This window comes from Agelaius tricolor, unplaced genomic scaffold, assembly GCF_023055355.1.
Source record: "Agelaius tricolor isolate 1412-34295 unplaced genomic scaffold, bAgeTri1.0.p SCAF_3, whole genome shotgun sequence".
Taxonomy (NCBI): Eukaryota; Metazoa; Chordata; class Aves; order Passeriformes; family Icteridae; genus Agelaius; species Agelaius tricolor.
This window is the reverse complement of record NW_027269263.1, coordinates 20,833,751-20,854,315: the sequence shown is the minus strand read 5'-3', so window position 1 is coordinate 20,854,315 and position 20,565 is coordinate 20,833,751. Positions and strand designations below refer to the sequence as shown.

The window sequence follows — 20,565 nt, the reverse complement described above, 5'->3', positions numbered from 1 at the left end:
TTCCCTGGACAGCCTGTTCTAGTGTTGGCTAATGCCTTAATTAAAAAATTTCTTCCTAATATCCAGTATAAACCTCCCCTGGTGAACTTGAGGCTGTTCTTTCCTGTAGCTTTTTTTCTGGGAGAAGAGGCTGACCCCCACCTTGCTACAACATCCTTTAAGGTGTAGAGTGCAAGAACATCCACCCGGGGGTCCTTTTCTCCAGGTGTTTGAAAATGCATCAGACTCGATTGGTCCACATGGAATAAGGAGAAACTATTGTCTTGAAAAAGTGATACTTTGAAGGTACTAGACTTTAAGTAGGTAGAAGGGACTGGAGTTAGCAAAAAGCAGAATCAGAATGTGAAGTTTAGTATTGCTTCCTCGTTGTAATTAAATGCTTATGTTAATGTTTGGGAAAGGGAATTACAGAATCACAAAAGGAGTCATGTTGAAAAGGGACCACAGTGGTCATCTGGTCCAGCCTCCCTGTTTGAACAGGGTCATCCCAGAGCACATGATGGTGCTTCTGGGTCCTTTTCAACTCAGACTGTTCTGTGACTCTCAAGTGAAATTGCTTAAAATAAAAAAAGAGTAAATAATGGCACTATTGCTATTAAATATGGCACAGGATTGTGTCCAGAGTGTTCTTGAACATCTTCAGTGAGGGAGATTCCACAACCTGTCTGGGCTATCTGTGTGTGGTGTATCTATTTCAGTGTGTGGTGACTTCATAGTAAAGAAATTCTTCCTCATATTCAGATAGAACTTCATGTGCATCAGCTTCTGCCCGTTGTCCTATTGCTAGAGAAGAGAAGAGCCTGGATCCCTCCTCTCCCCGCCCTCCCTTCAGATGCTGACAGCCACTGATGGGATCCCTTCTCGGTGGCCTCTTCTCGAAGAGAAGCGAAGCTGCTCGTGGAGAGAAAAGGCGCTATTGTAGTCACTGAGGAAGGAACAGGACCGCATTTTCCGGGTGCCCCGATGCTGTATTTTCCTGAAAATCCCCACGAACGATCCCGGTCTCCCCCGCCGCTCCCCCGGCGCGGGGCGGGGCCGCGGGCGCACGTGACAGGGCGGGTGCCATGGCGGGCGCGGGGGCGGCGCGCGGCAGCCCAGAGCTGGCCGGGGCCGCGGGGCCGCCGGGCCGGGCCGAGCACCAGCAGCAGCAGCCGCCGCCACAGCAGCCGAGAGCCGCCGCGATGTCGTCCGTGGCCTCCTACGAGAGCCTGGTGCACGCCGTGTCCGGCGCTGTGGTGAGCGAGCGGGCGGGGGGCGCGGGGCCCGGCGGGCGGGGCGGCCGTGCCGGCCTGGCGGGGGGCGCGGGCCGCTCGCAGCCTTTGTTCGGCCGGGACGGGCCGGGGAACCGGCCGGGACTTAGCCAGGCTGGAGGCCGGGCCTGAGCAGCCGGAGCCACCTCTGAGGTAGCTCTGAGGGAGCTGCCCCTCAGAAAGCCGGGTTGGCGCACCCGGAGCTGGGCATCCCTTCAGTAAGCTCAGGCAGAGGGGCAGCACCTCAGCTCTGCGATCCCAGAGCTGCACCAAGCATCGCCCTCCTACCGCGGCCTCATAACGAGCTCAGGAGCTGCGGAGAGTGAGGCAGCTCTTGGGTGCTGATCGAAATGTAAAGCGGGCACCGAGCAGCCGGAGGAGGTACTGTCGATCACTGAATTTAATTTTTCATGTGGTGCTTGTAAATTAAAAAGTCGCATTTACTTTATGTAGATTTCCTAATGTGCCCAGCCCTTGAATTTTTCTTTTCAGAGTGCTAGCTCTAAAAAGTAAATCAGCCTTCTGCTTCCAACAGATTAAGAATTTTAGTGCATGTAGCATGTTGGATTGGGCATACTGATGGATAGGAAGAACTCCTCGCGTCTCCTATAGGATGAAAGTTGCTAAATGTTATTGATCGATAAACACTGGAACAGGCTGCCCAGGGAGGTCATGGAGTCTCCCTCTCTGGGGACATTCAGAACCCACCTGGAATGGAGGCATTCCTATGTCACCTGCTCTGGGTGACACTGCTTTGATGTGGTGGGGTTAGACTGGGTCATCTCCAGGGGCTCCTTCCAACCGTGACAATTCAGTGATTCTGTTATAAAGGCTGATTCTAAAAGGAAAAACAAGGCTTTAAGGGATGTTTTTGTTTTATTATAAATAAACACAAGATTTTTGTCTGCTCTTTAAATTGTTTTAAGTCTGCTTTCTTAAACATCAAAGGCAGTGGGGATTTTGTTTCCACTTTCAAAAACTGGAGCTTTCTCAAATGATCTCATTGAAATACTACCCATTTTCCTTTTGCTGGCTTCTGCAGAAGTCAGTGATACTTTCTAGACATTGCTGTTAGCTTCTCCCTTCAAAAACATATTGCTGTAGTCAGGCTGTGCCCCTGAACAAAGTTTGTAGTGTGAACCAAGCTTATACATCCAGCTTATACATCCAGCCATAGACTCAGAACTGTGTTGAGCTAATGCATCAGGAACACATGTCGGACCACAACATGATAACTTTTGTTTGTATTCTAATATACTGAAAGCTGATATACGTTCTAGGCAACCTAGTCAAATTTGAGATGAAGGAATATTTTTGTGAACAGTAAAAAAATAACCAGCATAAAACAGTGCTTGATTTCCTGTGAACTTTAATTGAATTACATAAGTATTCTTTAACTCTGCATATAGCTGCAACATAATCTTCCTGTTGCAAAGCTATAGGGGTGAGAATTTCATGGGAGTATTATAGAGCAGTCAGGCTGCTTCATTAGCTAAATGGTGGCTGAAAAATAGCAATGAAACTTTTTTATATGTTTCACATTTTTTTTGTTGTTACTATTTTTTATAAATCCAAGCTTCAGGCTGTGGTCCTGCACGCATCTTTTTGGCAGCAGTCGCCTCAGGCCATTTATTCTGGCCACTTCTTGGCTACTGCGCAGTTGTTTATTGGGTGCTGTGGCTGGTCAGTGAACTGATGTGGCTGAAGAAGTAGCTCAGTGGAAAAAGTAGTTTTTCAGCCAGATTAGTTTCTGTGTCTGCATCATTGTGTAGTGCCCAGAAAGTTATGCCACCAGATTGGAGGAGGCAGGGGTGCAAATACAGTTGACCAAGAGCCTGGGATTACAGGGACCAGCCTGTACCTGTCCCTGTGATTATTCAGTGGTAATGTGACTTGGCAAAGCACCGAGATCCAGCGCCGACAGGGCGTGGGGGGAAGGCTGACAGTGAGGCCTCACCCTTCCAGCAGTGCAGGGTAATACATGGCAGCATCTGTTCTGCACTCACTAGTATAATTTTACCTGCTGGTCTCAGTGCAGTTTAGCGAGGAATCTGAGTCCCTCTTGAGGGCTTTTGTTGTTGGGGAAAGGATTGTTTATCCTTCTTTTCCTTTCTTCTAGCCATGAAATCCCGTCTCTTCCCTATGATGCTTCAGGCAGCCTCCTCATCATGTAGTTGAGTTGTTCCATTTGTAAACCCAAGAGAAAAGTAACTTGGCTTTTCTATTTCCCTCAATTTAGCAAAAGAAGGGGAGAGGGTACAAATTGTTTTTTATGTGCAATGATCTGTTAAGTCAGTTAAGTTGTTTAGTTGTCTCATTACATTCCCTTGAACTATAGTTCCATATAAGTTCTAAGCCAGTTTGGCAGTCAAGCACTGGAACAGGCTGCTGAGAGAGTCGGTCAGTGCCCCATGCCTGTCAGTGTTTGAGGCATTTGGGAAATGCACTTAAGGTGCTTTAGCTGTTGGTCAGCCCCGAAGGGGGTGGGAGCAGCAGGACTGGGTGATCATTGCAGATCCTTTCCAGCTGAAACAGACTGTTCTGTGTCTTGTGGCCACACATCCGTTGTGTCCTGTGTGACACTACCTGACTATTTCCTCATTTCCAGTTTCTAATTCTGTGCAAGTGTGTGTGTGTGTGTGTGTTGCTGCTGCGTGGTGCATTGCATTGAGACTGAGATCCAGGATAAATCTCACTTTGGGAGGATGGAAGCAGAGGAGGGCTGCAAGTTGTAGTGACTGTGCAGTCTTGCTCTGTGCATAGGTGTAACTGCATTTTGAGGCTGTCTTCAAAGTTGCAGTAATGCAGCTCCCATTAGGAACAGCATTATGGCTCTTTCTGGCACTTTTTTTTTTGTGCTGGCACTAACCTTCTAACTAAGATATATTTTTTAGAAATATTCAGTCAGATGGGTTCATTAATCCACTTGCTGTCCAGCTGGGTGCATGGTAGGTGAGAATGATACAGCACAGGAGAAGTACGTGGGAGAGCAGAAAGAACTGTTTTGGCAAGAGCCCAAACTAAATGGGTTAAAATAACCAGGTAATTGTGGCCAAGTGTTAACATATGCTACCTAGTGTTAAAAAAAAACTGGAGAAACTTAAGTCAACCCAGAATTGTTTTAGTGTGGAAATATCACCAGAAAAATGAATCCTCTGTTGCTGGTTGTAGAGTAGGTCCAAGCAGCCTGCTGAGGAGCTGGGGTATTTCCAGAGGCAAAGCTCACTTAAATGTATGGCATAAGACAGCTGTAGAAAAACTCAAGTCACACTGTGCACTGTAGTTTAAACACAGCATTGAGTGACTTGCTGTATCCCAGACCTTCCCACCATTTAAACAGTTTGCATGGCTGCTAATAGAAGAGGTTCCACAGCTTTAGCAGCCACCTGATGCATGGGAAACAGGTTTACACCAAGCCAGGGCCTTTTTGAGGCTAATAGGACATAGAGTAAGTTCAATGTTTATTTTCTGATGCCACTAGATCAACTTTCAGGCTTCAAAAACTTTCTCTTTTGGCAAAAAGCTTTTAATGGTTTTAAATTTAGCTTGATCTAATGCAAGAGAAAAATAACCCTCTTTTGTAAGTATGGGACAAAAATGTGTTATGTGTGGAGTTTATCCCCTTTTTAAACTTACTCAGCAGACTGATTTGTGGGCAAGAAGCGAAGAGTTACAAAAGTCTAGCAGGCCCTGTATAAGCAACTGATACACTATGCAGCCAGTTTATTTTGTTTTTCAGGGCAGTATGACGGCAATGACTGTATTTTTTCCTTTGGATACAGCTAGACTTAGACTTCAGGGTAAGTGTCAAAATCTAGTTTCTTTGTACACAACGGCATTTCTGTTCATCTTGGCCTGGGCACTTGTAAGGGTGGTTGTAGTGGGGGTGGTCTACTTGAACAGGAGTCTTACTTGTGTCACATTAACACTGTTTTTCCAGGTAAAGGTAATTCTTCCTGTTGAAAGTTGGGCAACGTTTTAATTAGCTGAAAAGGCTGTGTGCTCTGTGGCTTTTAAATGATTATCTAAGACCAAAGACAAAAACAAAGATGCAAGATTGCATAGGATTATATTTGTGTGTTGCTGTTTTTGGCTGCTGAGAACACTTTGAAATGTAGGGGCAATATAATGAAAAACAGAATTATTGAGAGGATGATTTAAAGGGAAAATCCAGGGTTAGAATTGGGATTAGGAATATCTAATGTTTACAGAAATGCATCTAGAATATGAACTGTGTTCTGAAACTCTATCTTCTAATCTAAAGTCTCAGACTCAGCAAGCATTTTAGAGCTATGACTTAAGAACTGGAGGCAGATTATCAGCCAGGTTGTCAGAAGTATGGGTTGAGAAATGAATAGCTTTCAGTGCAGGAAGAGCCTACTTTGCTAAGGCTTAGCTGTTTGCAGATGAGCTGTAGGAGATAGCTCTGCTACTGGTGCTGGTCTGATGTCCAAGGAATAATTTTGAGAGCAGTTAGGCAGGCCCAATTCTAGCCCTCTACCTAAGGGGAACCTACTTTCAGTTCATGTTGCAACTACTGGAACTGGTGATTAGAGATACTCTGGAGCACAACAGAACCTGTCAGTCTGAGGAAGAGTAAAAAAAAGGAGTACCCTTACCTAGCAAATTAAAATAAGGAGAAATAGGGTATTTCTATTCTTTATGAGGAAGAAGAAACATGTGCTTGCAGGGTATATTCAGAATTGCAAGGATAAGGACTTGAAAAAGAGTGCTAAAATTTTGAATAATCTAAAAGTTTGATTGTTTTGCTTTCCAGTTGATGAGAAACGGAAGTCAAAGACAACACCGGCCGTCCTTTTGGAAATAATCAAAGAGGAAGGCCTGTGAGTAGATACTGATTTTTCTGTTTGTCTTCGTGGAGATAAGCTCTAAAACTAATTTGAATATGCTTTTAAAGTGGAACAATTAGCCTGTATCTGTGTGGACAGATTTTTATTCCAAATTGAAATGTCTCCACACAAGTGTGATATGACTTGCATAATCTTATGTGTTCATCTTTAGCTAACTAGGATTAACTTTCTTGAGCACCTTATGCAATTGATCTGTTCAGTGATGTAACTGTGCCTTCATTAGTGAGGTAGCTGTGCCTCCTCAGAAATGCAAATGTACCTTCATATACCTGATCAACAAGCTTTGTCTGCCTGGATTCTTGGGTGTGTCAATTTCTCAATAACCAAGATGAAACTCCTGGATAACTGAGCCACTTTCAAGAGAACTCAGACATGTTTCCCAGTTGGAAGGTTTTCATTTTCTCCTAAGCATGTAGAAGTAAACAACACATGACACTTTATGCTGGTGGGATTTAACATCTGTCTAAAAACAGTTAACTTTCAGCTGTGCTGTGCTTTAGTATTTGTCATAGTCTGAGCTGAGTTGGCTGGGAAAAACAGTTTTATGCCTGTCCTTGTTAGAAGTATTTTCCTAACGGAATCGCTGGAACTCCTAAGTAGACTGGTGGTGCTTCCAGGACATTAAAGCTGATGAAAGTTTAACTTGGCCCATAATGCTGTGTCACCTTTGAACTTGGGCAGATGTATGCATGAGGAGTTCTCTGCCAGCTGATCTCTCTTGTTCACATTCCCACATTACCTCTGTCACATGAGGGTGGCAAGTAAACTTCAATTAAAAAAAAAAAAAGAAAGAAAAAAGTAAAAAAGAAAAATGAAGTAATTAACCAAGGTGGAAAGACTGCAAAAGTGATCATCCTACTTTGCCTGTGAAAGAGAAAAATCAGGAGCTCTGGCAAGAGAGGAACGTTGCTTCTTCCAAAGGTATTGGGAAGGCCTGGCAAAGCAATGGTTCTAATTTAGACAAGTGTCTGAAGTTACAAAAAAAAAGTCCAAACAGCAACAAATCTGAAATACGATGTGAGATCATAAACATCTTGTTCACATTAGCTTGTAGAGTCATGTCTCATGTCCATACTTTTGTGAGACTGCTTTTCTCATCTAGATAAAGCAAATAGGTTGAGCTAAAGGACTTGCTGCAGAAGTTTATCAGACAGCTTTCTTCCCTGCACTTCCATCCTCTTCTAAGTGATCTGAAAGGTGTTCTAGTGTACACCAAGTTTTTCTCAAGATTGCAGTGAATCATGGATGCTGCTACTGACAACTTAAGTAATTAAAATAAACTCATGGGGTTTGTTTTAGTTTCATGTTTTGTACTACAAGATGTTTCATTTGAAAATCATCAGAAGTCATTCTTAATAAATCAATCAAGCCCAAACTAACACTCAGTTAGAGGGCATAAACCCTAGAGGATGTTTCTTTTCTGGCACAGAAGAGATAGGTAATGTAAGAATTGTTGTAATTTGGCTAATGAATAACTGCATAGTCAGTAAATTTGTAACTGTGTGGTTAGCTAAGCCTGTAACTTCAGAAGCAGTTGTAACAATAAGATGTATTCCCAGCTACATGGGAGGGAGAAGCACTCATGGATTTGAGATGAAAAAGTAGCATTTACATTTTAAGCCAAGTCAGATGTGGTGTTTACCAGGCTTGCATCTTTTACAGTCTTATTGGAGATCCTTAAATTCTACATACTCCCAGTATTTAATGAATTCTGAAGAGCCTCCATAGTTTCTGCTGTTGGGGTGATTTTTTTATGCTTTTAACATGATACCAGCTCTCTACCTGTTCTGTGCAACTCCAGTGAAGGTGTGTATCCATATCTTTTTTGGATGTGTTGTAGAACATGTTGGGAATGTAGGACAGCTGTTGAAGTGTCCCTGTTTTTCAGGATCATCAGGCCTGTCAGAGAAGGGAGCTTTGTTAGGCAGATGTTATGAAATCATTCCTAAATCAAGACAGCTTTAGATGATAATTCAGTTTTCTGTCTGTGATTAATCTAGTTAAATTTAACTAGGTAATGTCTTTTTCTTACTTACCTGACTGATTTGCCCTAGATTTTACAGTAAGGCATTTGTTAGAAATTCTTCCCACCTGTGTATCTTCTGTCCCCAGGTTGCATCCTTCGCCGAACTCTCCTAGGAGGAGTATATGAATTTCAGTAACTAGTCTTCAATTTTTAAATTTTATGTGAGAATCCAGATACTTTTTTTCCTTACTCAGGAGTTAAGTATGGCTTTTTACCATTGCTGATAAAGACATATCTAGGTAGTACTTCCTGTAGTACACAGCATTGTATCTCTGGGATCCTCCACCAACACATAAAATCAGCCAGATCAGCTACATAAATACTTCGCTGATTCTTACTGTGACTTTTTGCTCTCCGTTAGGTTGGCACCATATCGAGGATGGTTTCCTGTTATCTCCAGCCTTTGCTGCTCCAATTTTGTTTATTTTTATACATTTAATAGTCTTAAAGCCCTTTGGGTCAAAGGTCAACATTCAACCACTGGAAAAGACTTGGTTCTTGGAGTTGTTGCAGGTAACACTTTAAAATCTCCATTTTGTCAAGAATATTCTATCTAATGATTTTCTTTATGAAGGCCTTTGGAGGCCACACTGAGTGCTCACCCCTCCCACTGTATGCAGACCTGCTTCTTTGTGGTTGCTACTCTGTGTCATCCCTGCCTCCTAAGGAATTGCATAAACCATTCCTGTTGTGAATTCTGGTACAAAGCACAGTGCTCTTGTGGCTTAGCATGATATTTGTGTCTGATGTGGTGCTTACAGGTATCTAAGCTTCAGCACTAAGATGCTGAAGAAAAGAAAAGGGAGAAGTGATAGTTGGGTTTTTTCCAGAGGAAAAGATATATGCCAATTCTGAATTAATTTCAATTACAGTAAGAAATTCTAATATAAGAATTTGGGTGTCAGTTTTCAGACTTGGTTTTGGGTTGTCACCTGAAAGTGACAGGAAGTTCCTAGATATATACAGGTCCAGTGGCACCATATGCTCTTTTATTCTATCCTCTTATGTGGATGCTGCAGTGCCTTCTTTGAAGGGATGATAACATTTGTGACTTTTCTAGCACACCCAGTGTGAAAAGTTACCACTGTGGGCTTTGTGTTTGCCAGTGATATTCTTCAGGGACTATTGCTCATGCAAATACATAGAATCAAGCTGATTTAAAAAAAAAAAAAAAACAACCTGTAAAAATGACCCCTGGGTTTGGGGTTTTTTGGGGGGTTGAGGAGGAGTTGGTAGTTTCTTATACTTTCAGTGTAGGTATAATGACTGTCTGAATAGCTGCTGGAAATAAGGAAGGAAATTCTTAAGCTGGCTGTATGTCTGTGGTAAAATTCCATGTATTTTGGAACAAAGGCTACAGGAATTAGGGTATGAATTACCATTTACTTTTCCCATATGTTGTGTTGGTTTTATTCCCTCTTCCTACCAGAAATTTCAGTAGCATGTGAATCAGGGGAAGAAAAGGGGATAAAAAAGATTTGAAATATTGTTTTTCATGCTGATTTTCTTTGTGCTGTGTTTTGCATTAGGAGTAGTGAATGTACTCCTGACCACCCCTCTCTGGGTAGTGAACACACGCCTGAAGCTGCAGGGAGCAAAATTCAGAAATGAAGACATTGTACCAACCAATTACAGAGGCATAATTGGTAAGCACCTGTTGTTGTCTTCAACCAAAGAGAAGTTCATGAAGTGAAATGTATCAAGGACTTTGAAGACTTCTGTTCATCATGAACGATTTCACCCTGTAATCTCTGTGCTGCTCTGTCACTTTGCAGTCATTGAGTTTTACAGGAAACCGGACTTGGCTGTTTGTGATGGTAATTAAGAGTTTGCAGTGTGCACTCCTGTAACTGAAAGACCTTTTGCAGGGGCAGATATGTTATCATACAGGTAATGGAGCAGTAGTGAGCCCCATGAAGTGGTAGCTGGGAGTCTGAGTTTGGACAGACAGTCTGAAAATTAAACTTTGCTCACCTTAATCTCCTAATAACTCACATGTTCAGGCTGTCCTTCTTTTAAAACCAACCAACCAAATAACATTACTGTTATTTAGAAGAAGGTTTGGAAGACCTTAATGTGGATTCCACACTTGTAAAAAGAAGAGGGGGCTGCCTGAGCAGATGATTAGTTTTGTGTATGTTAATGGTGGTGCAAACAAGAACCTCCTTTCTCACTACCTTTCTCTTAACTTCTGGATTAAAATGGAAGTTTAGTTAAAAATGCTTGCATAAAGGACTGCAGTGGATTTTTATGCTTTTTTTAAGTTTAGTTTAAAATGCTTGCATAAAGGACTGCACTTGGAATATTAGGCTTTAAGAGTAACTTCTCGTATCTTTTATATTCCGAGTTTTGTACTCAAAATATGAATAATTTTTTCCTCACCTTTTATCTCAGATGCCTTTCATCAAATAGTCCGAGATGAAGGAGTGTTAGCTCTGTGGAATGGTACTTTCCCCTCCTTGCTGCTGGTCTTCAATCCTGCCATACAGTTTATGTTTTATGAAGGCTTTAAACGAAAGCTTTTGAAAAAGCAGCTGCAAGTGAGTATGTTTTGAGGCCAGGTGATGAAAGTGCTCTGTTACAAGACAGGTTTTTTGATATGCATCATTTGAACAAATTCAGAATATGGGTTTGGTTTTGGTTCTAGTATTTTCAAGTGGTTTTTTGAATTAGTTTGTCTGAAAAGGGTTCAGCATAATGAAATTATATGGGAATCTTTCATGTCCTTAGGGAAGAGATTCCTGTAATTAATTCTTCTACCTGTAAAATAGAACTGAACCTCTTCTCCACATTTCTTTGCATACATTCACAGGTCTTGATTAAGAGTAGAGATTTCAATTCTAATGTATCTTTTATAAATATTTACATACTGACTGTTTTGAAGTCTGCTTTTAACACTTTTTGCAGTAAATAATAACTTTTTTTTTCTTGAAGACCTTAAATTTTCAATGTAATTTTTCTAGGTATGGACACTAGAATTAAACGTAGCATTGCAACTATTCCTTCCTGATTTTCTAAATAGAAGTGCAATTGCTTTTCTGTCCCTGCTTTATACTGCTCTTCTTTTTCCTTATTCTTTTTCCTTGTCTATATCAGATATAGAATCTCAGCTGAACTCATGTTCCTTTTATGTTCCAGCAAACTGGAAAGCATTTGTATTACATTATCTGAAAATGTCATAACATAATATATCTTTAAGATGCTTTGCTGTTAATTAATGATTTTAGAATGTTAGGCTATGCCAGTATGTTACCAAGCCATCTTGTTTTTCCCCAAGACATGGCGAGATTATTTTTACATGAGATTTTTACATCATCAATGAGGCTTGGGTTTTTTACTTTCTTTAGTTAATACTGCAGCTGTAGCAGCCTATTGTACCTGATGGATCTACTCCATTACATTATGCACATTTTTGAATGATGAGCTTAGCTTCCATCTGCATTGTTATTTTCTTGTTGGCTAATAACATACTTATTTATGTATTTATTTCTTGTGTTTCTTTTAAATTACTTAGTTCCACCTTAAATTAGGACATTTCTTTGTCCATGATCAGTGAAGAGGGGATATAAATTTTTTTCCAGCTCAGAATGGTAATTTTTATTTTGAAAAACATTTTTCTTCCCATTTGGTCATTTTCTGGTTGTCCTAAATATAGCAGGTTGACCTTTTTAAAAATGTGCATGTGTAAGTGTATTTTTGATTGCAATCAATATATTTTAGAATATATTTTGAGCATGTTTTGATATGAGCATCTACTTATGTTCAGTGATTAATTCTCACTGTTAGACTGAAATGCACTGTAATCAGCATAGGCTGTAACAATGTATTTGGTACATCCTGGAGAAGTGTGAGCTTTGGAGCTGAGCGTGGGCTTCAGCAGGGGTTCTTAACTAAAAGGGGATGGGATTTTTAGCCTATGGCATCAAGACTAAAATTCTGTCTGGGAGTGTAGTGGTTATGTCTCAGGAATACAGAGTGATGTTCAAGGAATCTTTCGCTGTCACCTTTTCACAAGCACTGTATGACTTTTTGGTTTCACTGTTGCAAAAACTGAGATGCTTATTGATTGATGGTATGTTTAAATGATACTTCCTTATCTTTTGTTTACTCTTGGTGCTTTGAAGGGGTCTAATTGTATGGCCTTATAGCAACAGTAATCTAGTTGTATTGAGAAATGCAAAACCAGGTGGAATTTACAAATAAGAGGTGGCAAAGTAAGTTAGTTGAACCATAACCACCTCTTTAAAATGAGAAGACCCTGACATTTCATGAAATCTTTATGCCAAAAATCCTTAGATAATCTGGTAGCCGGTAGCAGTACAGAATCCAAATCCAAATACAAATGGGTAATTGGCTATTTTGGTACTATGTGCAGTAAATTTGTTCTTTATCTATTGAACAGCTCACATCTTTGGATGCTTTTGTCATTGGTGCATTAGCCAAAGCAGTTGCCACCACCCTCACTTATCCTCTGCAGACAGTACAGTCAATTCTGCGGGTAAGTAATTTCATTTCATGGCAACTCTGCCTCTGACTTGGTCTATATCATGCAAGCCTTGTTTTTATTTGTGTTAATGGACCCATTGTTTTGGGAGGCATTTTTCCCAATGCAGGTCACTGATTAGAATGGCTTTCCTCTTTGGTTTTGACAGAGCTTGGTATACTGGTGCACATTTGTTTCAAGTTGCTGGTAGGATTGCCAGTGTGTTGTATTGGTAGTGTCCCAGAGAAGCCGATGCATTGTACTGCTTTTAGGTGCTGCAAAAATGTACATTTACTTATTGGAATGTAAATGGAAAATGTGTCAAGTGGGAAGTTAAAATTAAATCTTCTAAAACCAGTCTGTTTCCAGATGACCTATGGTAATTTTAAAAAAAAAAGTTCTATTCATAGGTTTTGTTGTTCGGATGATGGTCTGACCTTGTCAGCGTCCAGAATGTGATTGATCAGAGGAAGCTGAGCTCCCTCATAAATAATACCTTTAGCCATTTGCCTGGCCATGTAGGCTAATTGTAGTGGTAATGGAAACACTTGCATTTATTCTGACTTGCAATTTGTACATAGGCTGGATAATGCTGCTGCATTCAGAGTGTACCAATATTGTTGTAATATTGACACAAGACAAAACTGGGGAGTAGGAGGGAAGGAGACCTGGCCATGTGGAAGCATATTGTACTTTTATTTGTGTGTTTTAAACTCTGTAGCAGTTAAATATTAGTAAGTGTTTCCACATGAAATACATTTTCCTAAGTAAGGAGGAGCCTTAACTTGCCTCTACAGTAAAGCCATTGTGTATGTTCTAAAACTTGGACAAATTTGGAGAATAAGTTGAATTACTGAAAACAAGCCTTCCATGCTAAGGGTATCACTTTTCAGACCTCTCTAATAAGGGAATTTTCATGTTAATTGTTCATCTGGAAAAAGTAATTTTCAAGCAAATTTTGTAATAATTTGTAACTCTCTAATTAGAGTGTAATAAATGTATCTTGATTTTTGGTAACCTGTGAAAAGGTAGTTAGGATGCTATATTTCAAAGCAAGAGGATTTGAATATACTTACTGTGTAATTTTTATCAGCAGTCATCTTTTCTGAAGTTTTCATAATTTTTGATCAGCTGCCTTTCAATGCCTATCCTGTTTTAACAGCCCGGACACATCTCAGTAGTAGCTAAACTAACAACACAGACTTCTGTTACTGGAATGGCAGATAGAGAAAAACATTTAAATAAAAATAGCTCTGTTTGGATAAGTTGCAAGATCAGTCTGTTTTTAATTTGTGATGCTCCTGTTTCCTCCTGATGTGAAGGAGATCTGGAAGGAAAGTTGGAGTGCTCTATTTTAGCCTGAGCATTGTACAGCAGTGCAGCTTTCATGGGCCTGCAGCCACAGAACAGCTTCAGCCCTCATTCCTTTCCATGGTTCCTACAGAAGTGGTTACAGTCTTGAGGCTTCATCTTTTTTTTATCTCCATTTAGCTTTTTGAACAAAATTCTTCTGACTCTTAATGACAGTGTAAAAAGAAGAAAAAAAAAATCCAGTGCCAGTCCGTCCTCTCCCTGTGATGATGGGGAGCACAAGGACCCTGTCTCTAGTTCTGCAGGCACTAGGGGTGACTTCTGTCTCTTTGCTCTCTGAAAGAATAGCCAGGAGCTATTGAACACATCTGTTGAGGACAGCAAAAATGTGTGTCTGTGACATCTGTGCTGTCCAGTTCAGACTTGCTATATTTTGTGATGTGTTTTCTAATCTAAAGTTGGCATTGTTCTGGTTGATAAAGTTTTTGTCACTCACACTAAGTAATGTTAAAAAACGTTATGAGTAAAGGTTTAGTATTTTCAGAACTAATATTCTGCATGAAAAAAAGTTGCAGGTGTTTTTTAAAAATAATTTTAGCAGATTTGCACACAAACTAATATAAGCTCAATATAATTCATATAAACTTACACATCGTAACTAAGTTCTCTCATCAAACTCATCAGAACATTTTTTTTCCTTTTTAACCTTAAACCTTTAGAAACTTAGTCTTTTTTAGAACTTATTAGGGATCTTTGTAATAAAGTCTTTACACCTTTGCTTTCAACTCTTTGGCACAGTTCTCTTCTTACTGTCACATAATGAACAGTTATCCTGTGTAATTGACAGTGGTAGCAGCTTTGCCATTTGGTATTCCTTCTCCCAGTCATTAAAATTATGTGACACTGGTGTTACTCATTATGCAGTGAAACTGTTCTTTGGCCTATGTGTCAGTAAAGAGCAGATAAATTAAATTTGCCTCTGGAGGTACAGCAATACCATTAATGTTCTCAGTGATCCCAGAAGAAAAAGTTCTCTTTAAAATGGAAGTCTTTTTTTCTCTGTCATAGAGAATGCTAATCCTTTTGGGAAGTCTTCTGCAGTAAACACTGAAGTGTTAACATTCTAGTGAAAAATTATTTTCTTCTCTCTTAATGACCCTTTCTAGTACAAAAATTGTCCAGTGGTGGAGAAAAGAGGAGAATGAGGCACCTAATGGTGGTGTAGTGTGAAAGCCTATGTGTAATCTGGGCAGTGACTGACACTGTAACTTGGAACATAGTTAGCAATTTTTGGGGGGTGTGTCTGAGTCTGTGACAATAGTTCTTAACACTGATTTGTCTAAATCGAATGGATAGTTGCTGATGAAAAGATTGTGGGTTTTGAATGTATATTTACCTAATAACAGGAGATTTCCACTAGCATTCTGTTGCTGCTGTTTCCTCCCAAGTTATTAAAACACATAGTAAAGCCTCTATCATCCTAGCATTCTCTTAAAATTTCTGAGCTGCCTAAATCAGCTGGCATACTTTACCTACTGTCAATGGTAATTTCTTACACATAAGAAATAGCAGTTGCCTCAACATGTTCTGGGGAAAAACTCATCCAACATGCAGTTACTCAAGTTCACCGTTCTTCTGTACACAGAAGCTTAACACAGTCTTCAAAAGCTATTAGGCTGTGCTGCTACAAATACAAGTGTACCAACTCTTGTATATTAATAATTCATAGTTACAGCTTGCTGGCGGTACTATCAACCTGTATCAGATAAAAGTATCAATGAATGCTTGAAAAGGACTTGCTGAAATTGCTAGTTTAACTCTACAGCAGCAGCAGCAGTCATGCCTACTGAAAACCAGCTTGGGCATAAGCAAGTGTAGTGAGTAAAAAAGAAATATTATTTAGGGTAGATGAAACAATTTTGAATTCTTTCGCAGCAGCTCACACATAAGTGCTCCAAGACCATTGCTGGGCAGATAAATTGTGTGTTCGACTGTGCAATCTCAATGTAGTAATGACTTGCAGGTGTGTGAGGGTCTGAATCTTTGTGAAGTAAAGGCTGAGAAAGCCAGAAAGAACTTGCTTTGAGTGTCATAACCCTACTAAGACTCTGCAAATTATGCTTTTGAGATCTTGAAAACTGCTTCCTCCAGAGCAACTGAAAGAGAGGAAATATTTGTTAGAATCCATTTTAAAACCAAATTACAGTAGTATGTATAGTTTTAATGTTTGCAGTGTGAGCTTTGGCCTCTGTTCTCTGCTGGTAGTTATGTAATGTGAAAAATGTTTAAAGGGGTTTAGGGTAGGCTTTCCAGATTTCATGCATGTATGATGTTCTCTGCCAAGCACAGTGGGGAAGTAGTACAGCAAAATCCTCTTCCTTTTTTTCAGTTTGGACGTCACAGGCTGAACCCAGAGAACCGAACACTGGGCAGTCTTAGAAATGTTCTTTACCTTCTTCAACAGAGAGTGAGGTGAGCTTTCCCATTTTATTTCTCCTACTATTTCACTAATATTGTGAAATGTTGCTGGGTCTGGATTTTGTTTCCTTTTGCCTCCCTTAAACTTGACATTTGAGTCAACTTGGTTTTTGTAATATATTGTAGGGTAGGCCCACAAACCCAGATTCTCCTAAATGTCTGTACAGTAAGTGACATCAAGGATACATATGGATACTAATTCATTTCACCTTTCAACTTGAAAAGAAACAGGTTTCTTGCACAAAGGACCTTAAATTTCTGCAGAATTTTTTCTTTAAAATATTACTAAACATAGCTGGCTTAAGGTCAAGAATGGGTTTAAGATTCCTACAGTTGGTCATCAACTTGTAATATTGATTCTTCTCTGTAGTGTACTGATTTACTTACAGAAAGCTATTCATGCTTGTTTTCTTGTTTGTTTTTTTTTCTCCTCCTTAGGCGTTTTGGGTTAGTGGGACTTTACAAAGGCCTTGAAGCAAAGCTCCTGCAGACAGTCCTTACTGCTGCTCTAATGTTTCTGGTGTATGAGAAACTGACTGCAGCAACCTTCACAGTCATGGGATTAAAGCACTCGCGCAGACATTGAGGAGGAGCCTATGCCAAAGATTCTGGGATCTAGAAAACACATTCCATTTCTGAGACCTGGCTGGGTAAACAAAGGGTCCTCACTTTCTCTGCTTCTCTTTTTAGCCACCTTTACCTCCATTATTTGGAGAAATCTGGAATATGCTCTATAGGACCTGTTACCACGAATTCAGGGATAGCACATTCCCTATTGTTCTGTGTACTCACTGTGTTAAGAAAAAACCAGAGACCTTATTTAAGCACTTGACCTGAAATTTAAACTATTATGTGATTTGGTTATTTGGTTAATATTCTTGGCAAGAATGACTATCTCTCACTATACTTTCTTCTTTGCCCTCAAATTGTCCTCAACTATTCTTGGATCTTTATCTTCTGTCAGCAGCTGGTGGGGCTGGTTTTGTGTTATTTTCCTTGACCTGTGTTTGTCACTTCACATTTGGTTCATTAAAGTAATTCATAAAGAATAACATTTTTGGCATGGTTTTCTTTTACCTGCAAGTATGTTGGTGGCACAGGATCTGATGTTCCCCCAAATACCTGGTGATGAGGTCTCTGAACTGCTGGAATGGATATTAGAAGTGAGTGTACAATCTGTCTTCTTGAATCCAGCTATTTTAAATCTTGAAAATTTTGAATGCAGATACTGGCTAGATTGGAGGAAGATAACCTCTTGCTTTTTCAAGCTGAGTCCCTCAAGAAAGGGAGTCCCTCAAGCTGCCTCAAGAAAATGGCCTTGCTACAGAAATACATGAAGTTTTATCACCCTATTCTTTGTGAGAATATGTGAATTCACACCATGTTCTTATGTAGACAGGGGCCACTGCTTCAGAAGTGCTATGCCTGCTCAAAAATGTGCTTTGTTTATTTTTCCACTGATATTCCCAGACCATAAAGCCTAAAATGTGTATGTTCTAACATGTCTATGTTCTTTTTGCATAGTTTTGGTCAGTATTCCTAGACTCTAAAATGCAAATTAAATTGTGCTCTGTCACTTGTTAAGTTGGCAATAGAATTGTTCTGAAGAACAGTTTTCTATTTGAAGTATTGAAAAATTTCATGACAGTTTTAACACCAAGAATGTCTAGAAGGGGGAGAAGACTTGAATGCTGCAGGATTCCAAATTGCAAAATGGCACCTGTTCCTGGAGTCTGAATTGAGTCTATTTTAAAAATAAAATTGTAAAATAATTCTGCAGATAACGTCTTTTGAACAAGTGCCTTCTTTTAAGAGTGTTGAGAGTATCTATAGAAGAAGAATACCCTTAATTCAATGCTGGTTGACTTTCAGTCCAAGTAGGATTTACATAGACAAGTAAGAATAAAAAAGTGCAATGAGCTGTAATTATACTTTGTTAAAGGATGAAAGTGAAAGACTGGAGACCTCACCACTGGAAAAGAATGAATCACAATTCTGAAAATTTCAGTGAAAATACTTTTTTTTTACTGAAATGAGGTGCCATGTGGAAAGGTAGTCTGCTGTCATTTGGGTGTTTTTAATCAGAAATTTGGAATTGGTAGTATGGCTCTTGATAAGCTACCTCACCTTGGAATTCCTGCTGTCAGAATCGTTGTGGGGAAGCAGAGTGGTTCTCGTGCCAGTCTGGCTGAAATCTGCATGGCATGAACTCCATGAACTTCAGAAGGTGGAGTTCAGCACCTTGAACCTTTCTGCTCTGTGGCATGAGGGAGCAATTCCTGCAGATGTATTTTTCTGGTTGCTCTACCTGTAAGAAGAAACCAAATGCTTGCTACCATTTACTAGCCAAAAAATACTTGTCTACCTGCCAGTGTGGATTCAAAGGGATAAAGTATTTCCTTTTTGCAAAAAAGCAGAATACAGAAGCCCTGTGTGAAAGTGTGCTGGTCTTGGCTGTGTCTGCGTTACCTGGAGAGACCATTAAGCCTGGAACAGACATTCTGCCCTAATCTCTCTACTTGGCTCTGCTGACCAATTATAGTGAAACAGTTTCATAAATAAATGAAAGCAAAAGTTACTGAAGCTGGGAGCATCTCAGGTCTTTTAATATTGACCTGTGGTATTTAAAACTTTTTTGCTTCTGCATTATCCGGTGTTGATTCAGACATTAAACTGAAATAACTGAAAAACACTTTAACCTTGCGTGACTGAGCCAAAATGCAGATGATTGAGGAATTGTTAAGTCATTTATTCAATTGGCAGGCAAATGTTCATGTTGCAGCTGGTACCTCTACCTAAGTTTTCTCAGATGTAGTTTGAACAGATGATGACATTTCTGTTAGACTGCATAAAACTATTTCAGCATTGGTATTTTTGACATTAAAAAAATCCATAATTTATCAAAGCAAACTATGAGAGACTATTTTTAATCTTGGTACTGGAGTTGTAATTCATCCTTGTGGATAAATACTGTCCAGAAATGAAAACTAAATAAAATAATTCTATTCTATTTTAAAATACATTTACATAAATTGCCATTTCCTGCTGTCTCTCTCATAAGCAAATAACAGTTTATTTAGGGGGTGGTGTAAAGACATAATCCAGCTAATCTGGCTCTGTGGATTTGTCATTTTGCTAGAGAAAAATAGTTGGCAAACTACTGACATAGTTGCCATCAAACAGCACAAAACCTACAAGTGTTCCTTTAGACACAGGTGGCTCCCAATGGACATGGCTGTGGCAGTGGAAGCTGGAGCTGGAACGTGGAGGGAGAGTCTGAGGTGGTGTGGCACTCTAGGCACCTGCAGTGACAGCCTTGGCTGCCAGTGCTCTGCACTTCTGCTGTGCAGCAGTAGTAACTGTATTCCATCCAAAAATTGTGTCAATTCATTTCTAGAGAATTTAACAGAAAATATTTTCATCTTCAGATGAAAAACAGATCTTCTCCCTATATTTTTAATCCTATTTTTCAGAGACGAGAGAAAGGAATGATGATTACAAAGGAGAGCAGCAGAGAGGATCGTCTGTCTTAGCTGAGTTCTGTCATGGGTAATTCTATCCTTGGCTCAGTTTAGGAGATTTAAATTTAATCCTGTGCTCTTCTTTCTCTTTCCCACCCCACACTTTGAATGAAGGTAGGAAGCCCCTGTGGCATCTTAGAGATTGCAAAGCAAGTGGCTTCAGGAATTCTGCTCCAATTTGTATTCCAAAGCATGTTTCTTGCAATTACGGGTTGCCTGTATGGTAGGGCAGTATTTAACACATTTTGGCTTATTCACTAATGTTATTTGTGTGTGTATATATATATATATATCTATCTTTTGTGTGTATATATATCTCTCAATGTATCATATAATAGAAATGCTATTCATTAAGCCTCACGAGGATGACAACTGATAGGGTATAACGTGTTCTTTTTGTCTTACGTAATGTTGAATTGCTGAGCGTCTGCTGCCAAAGCTGGCTGTACTTTGCTGGAAGAGTCTCTCCATCAAATGATTTTCTGGCTGCACTGAAGAAAGTTATTAAAACCTGAAAGCTGGTGCATACCCTTTGGGGGAGGAAAAACAGGATTTACCTCCAGTCTAAACAAAAGGAATAGAGCTCGCTGCAATGCAAAGCTTCTTGTCCAGATTAATCCTTCTT

At 39.9% G+C, this 20,565-nt stretch overlaps 1 protein-coding gene across 1 annotated transcript; it reads left to right on the top strand.

Moving 5' to 3' along the window:
• The first annotated feature begins 865 nt into the window (after positions 1–865).
• Positions 866–17,471, top strand: SLC25A17 (solute carrier family 25 member 17). The gene is made up of 9 exons (XM_071422974.1): positions 866–1,235; positions 4,990–5,050; positions 6,028–6,094; positions 8,509–8,660; positions 9,677–9,793; positions 10,542–10,687; positions 12,550–12,645; positions 16,331–16,413; positions 16,858–17,471. Exons 1-9 carry the CDS (start codon positions 1,065–1,067, stop codon positions 17,003–17,005), a joined length of 1,041 nt encoding a protein of 346 aa, XP_071279075.1. The 5' UTR covers positions 866–1,064; the 3' UTR covers positions 17,006–17,471.
• Positions 17,472–20,565: the final 3,094 nt, after the last annotated feature.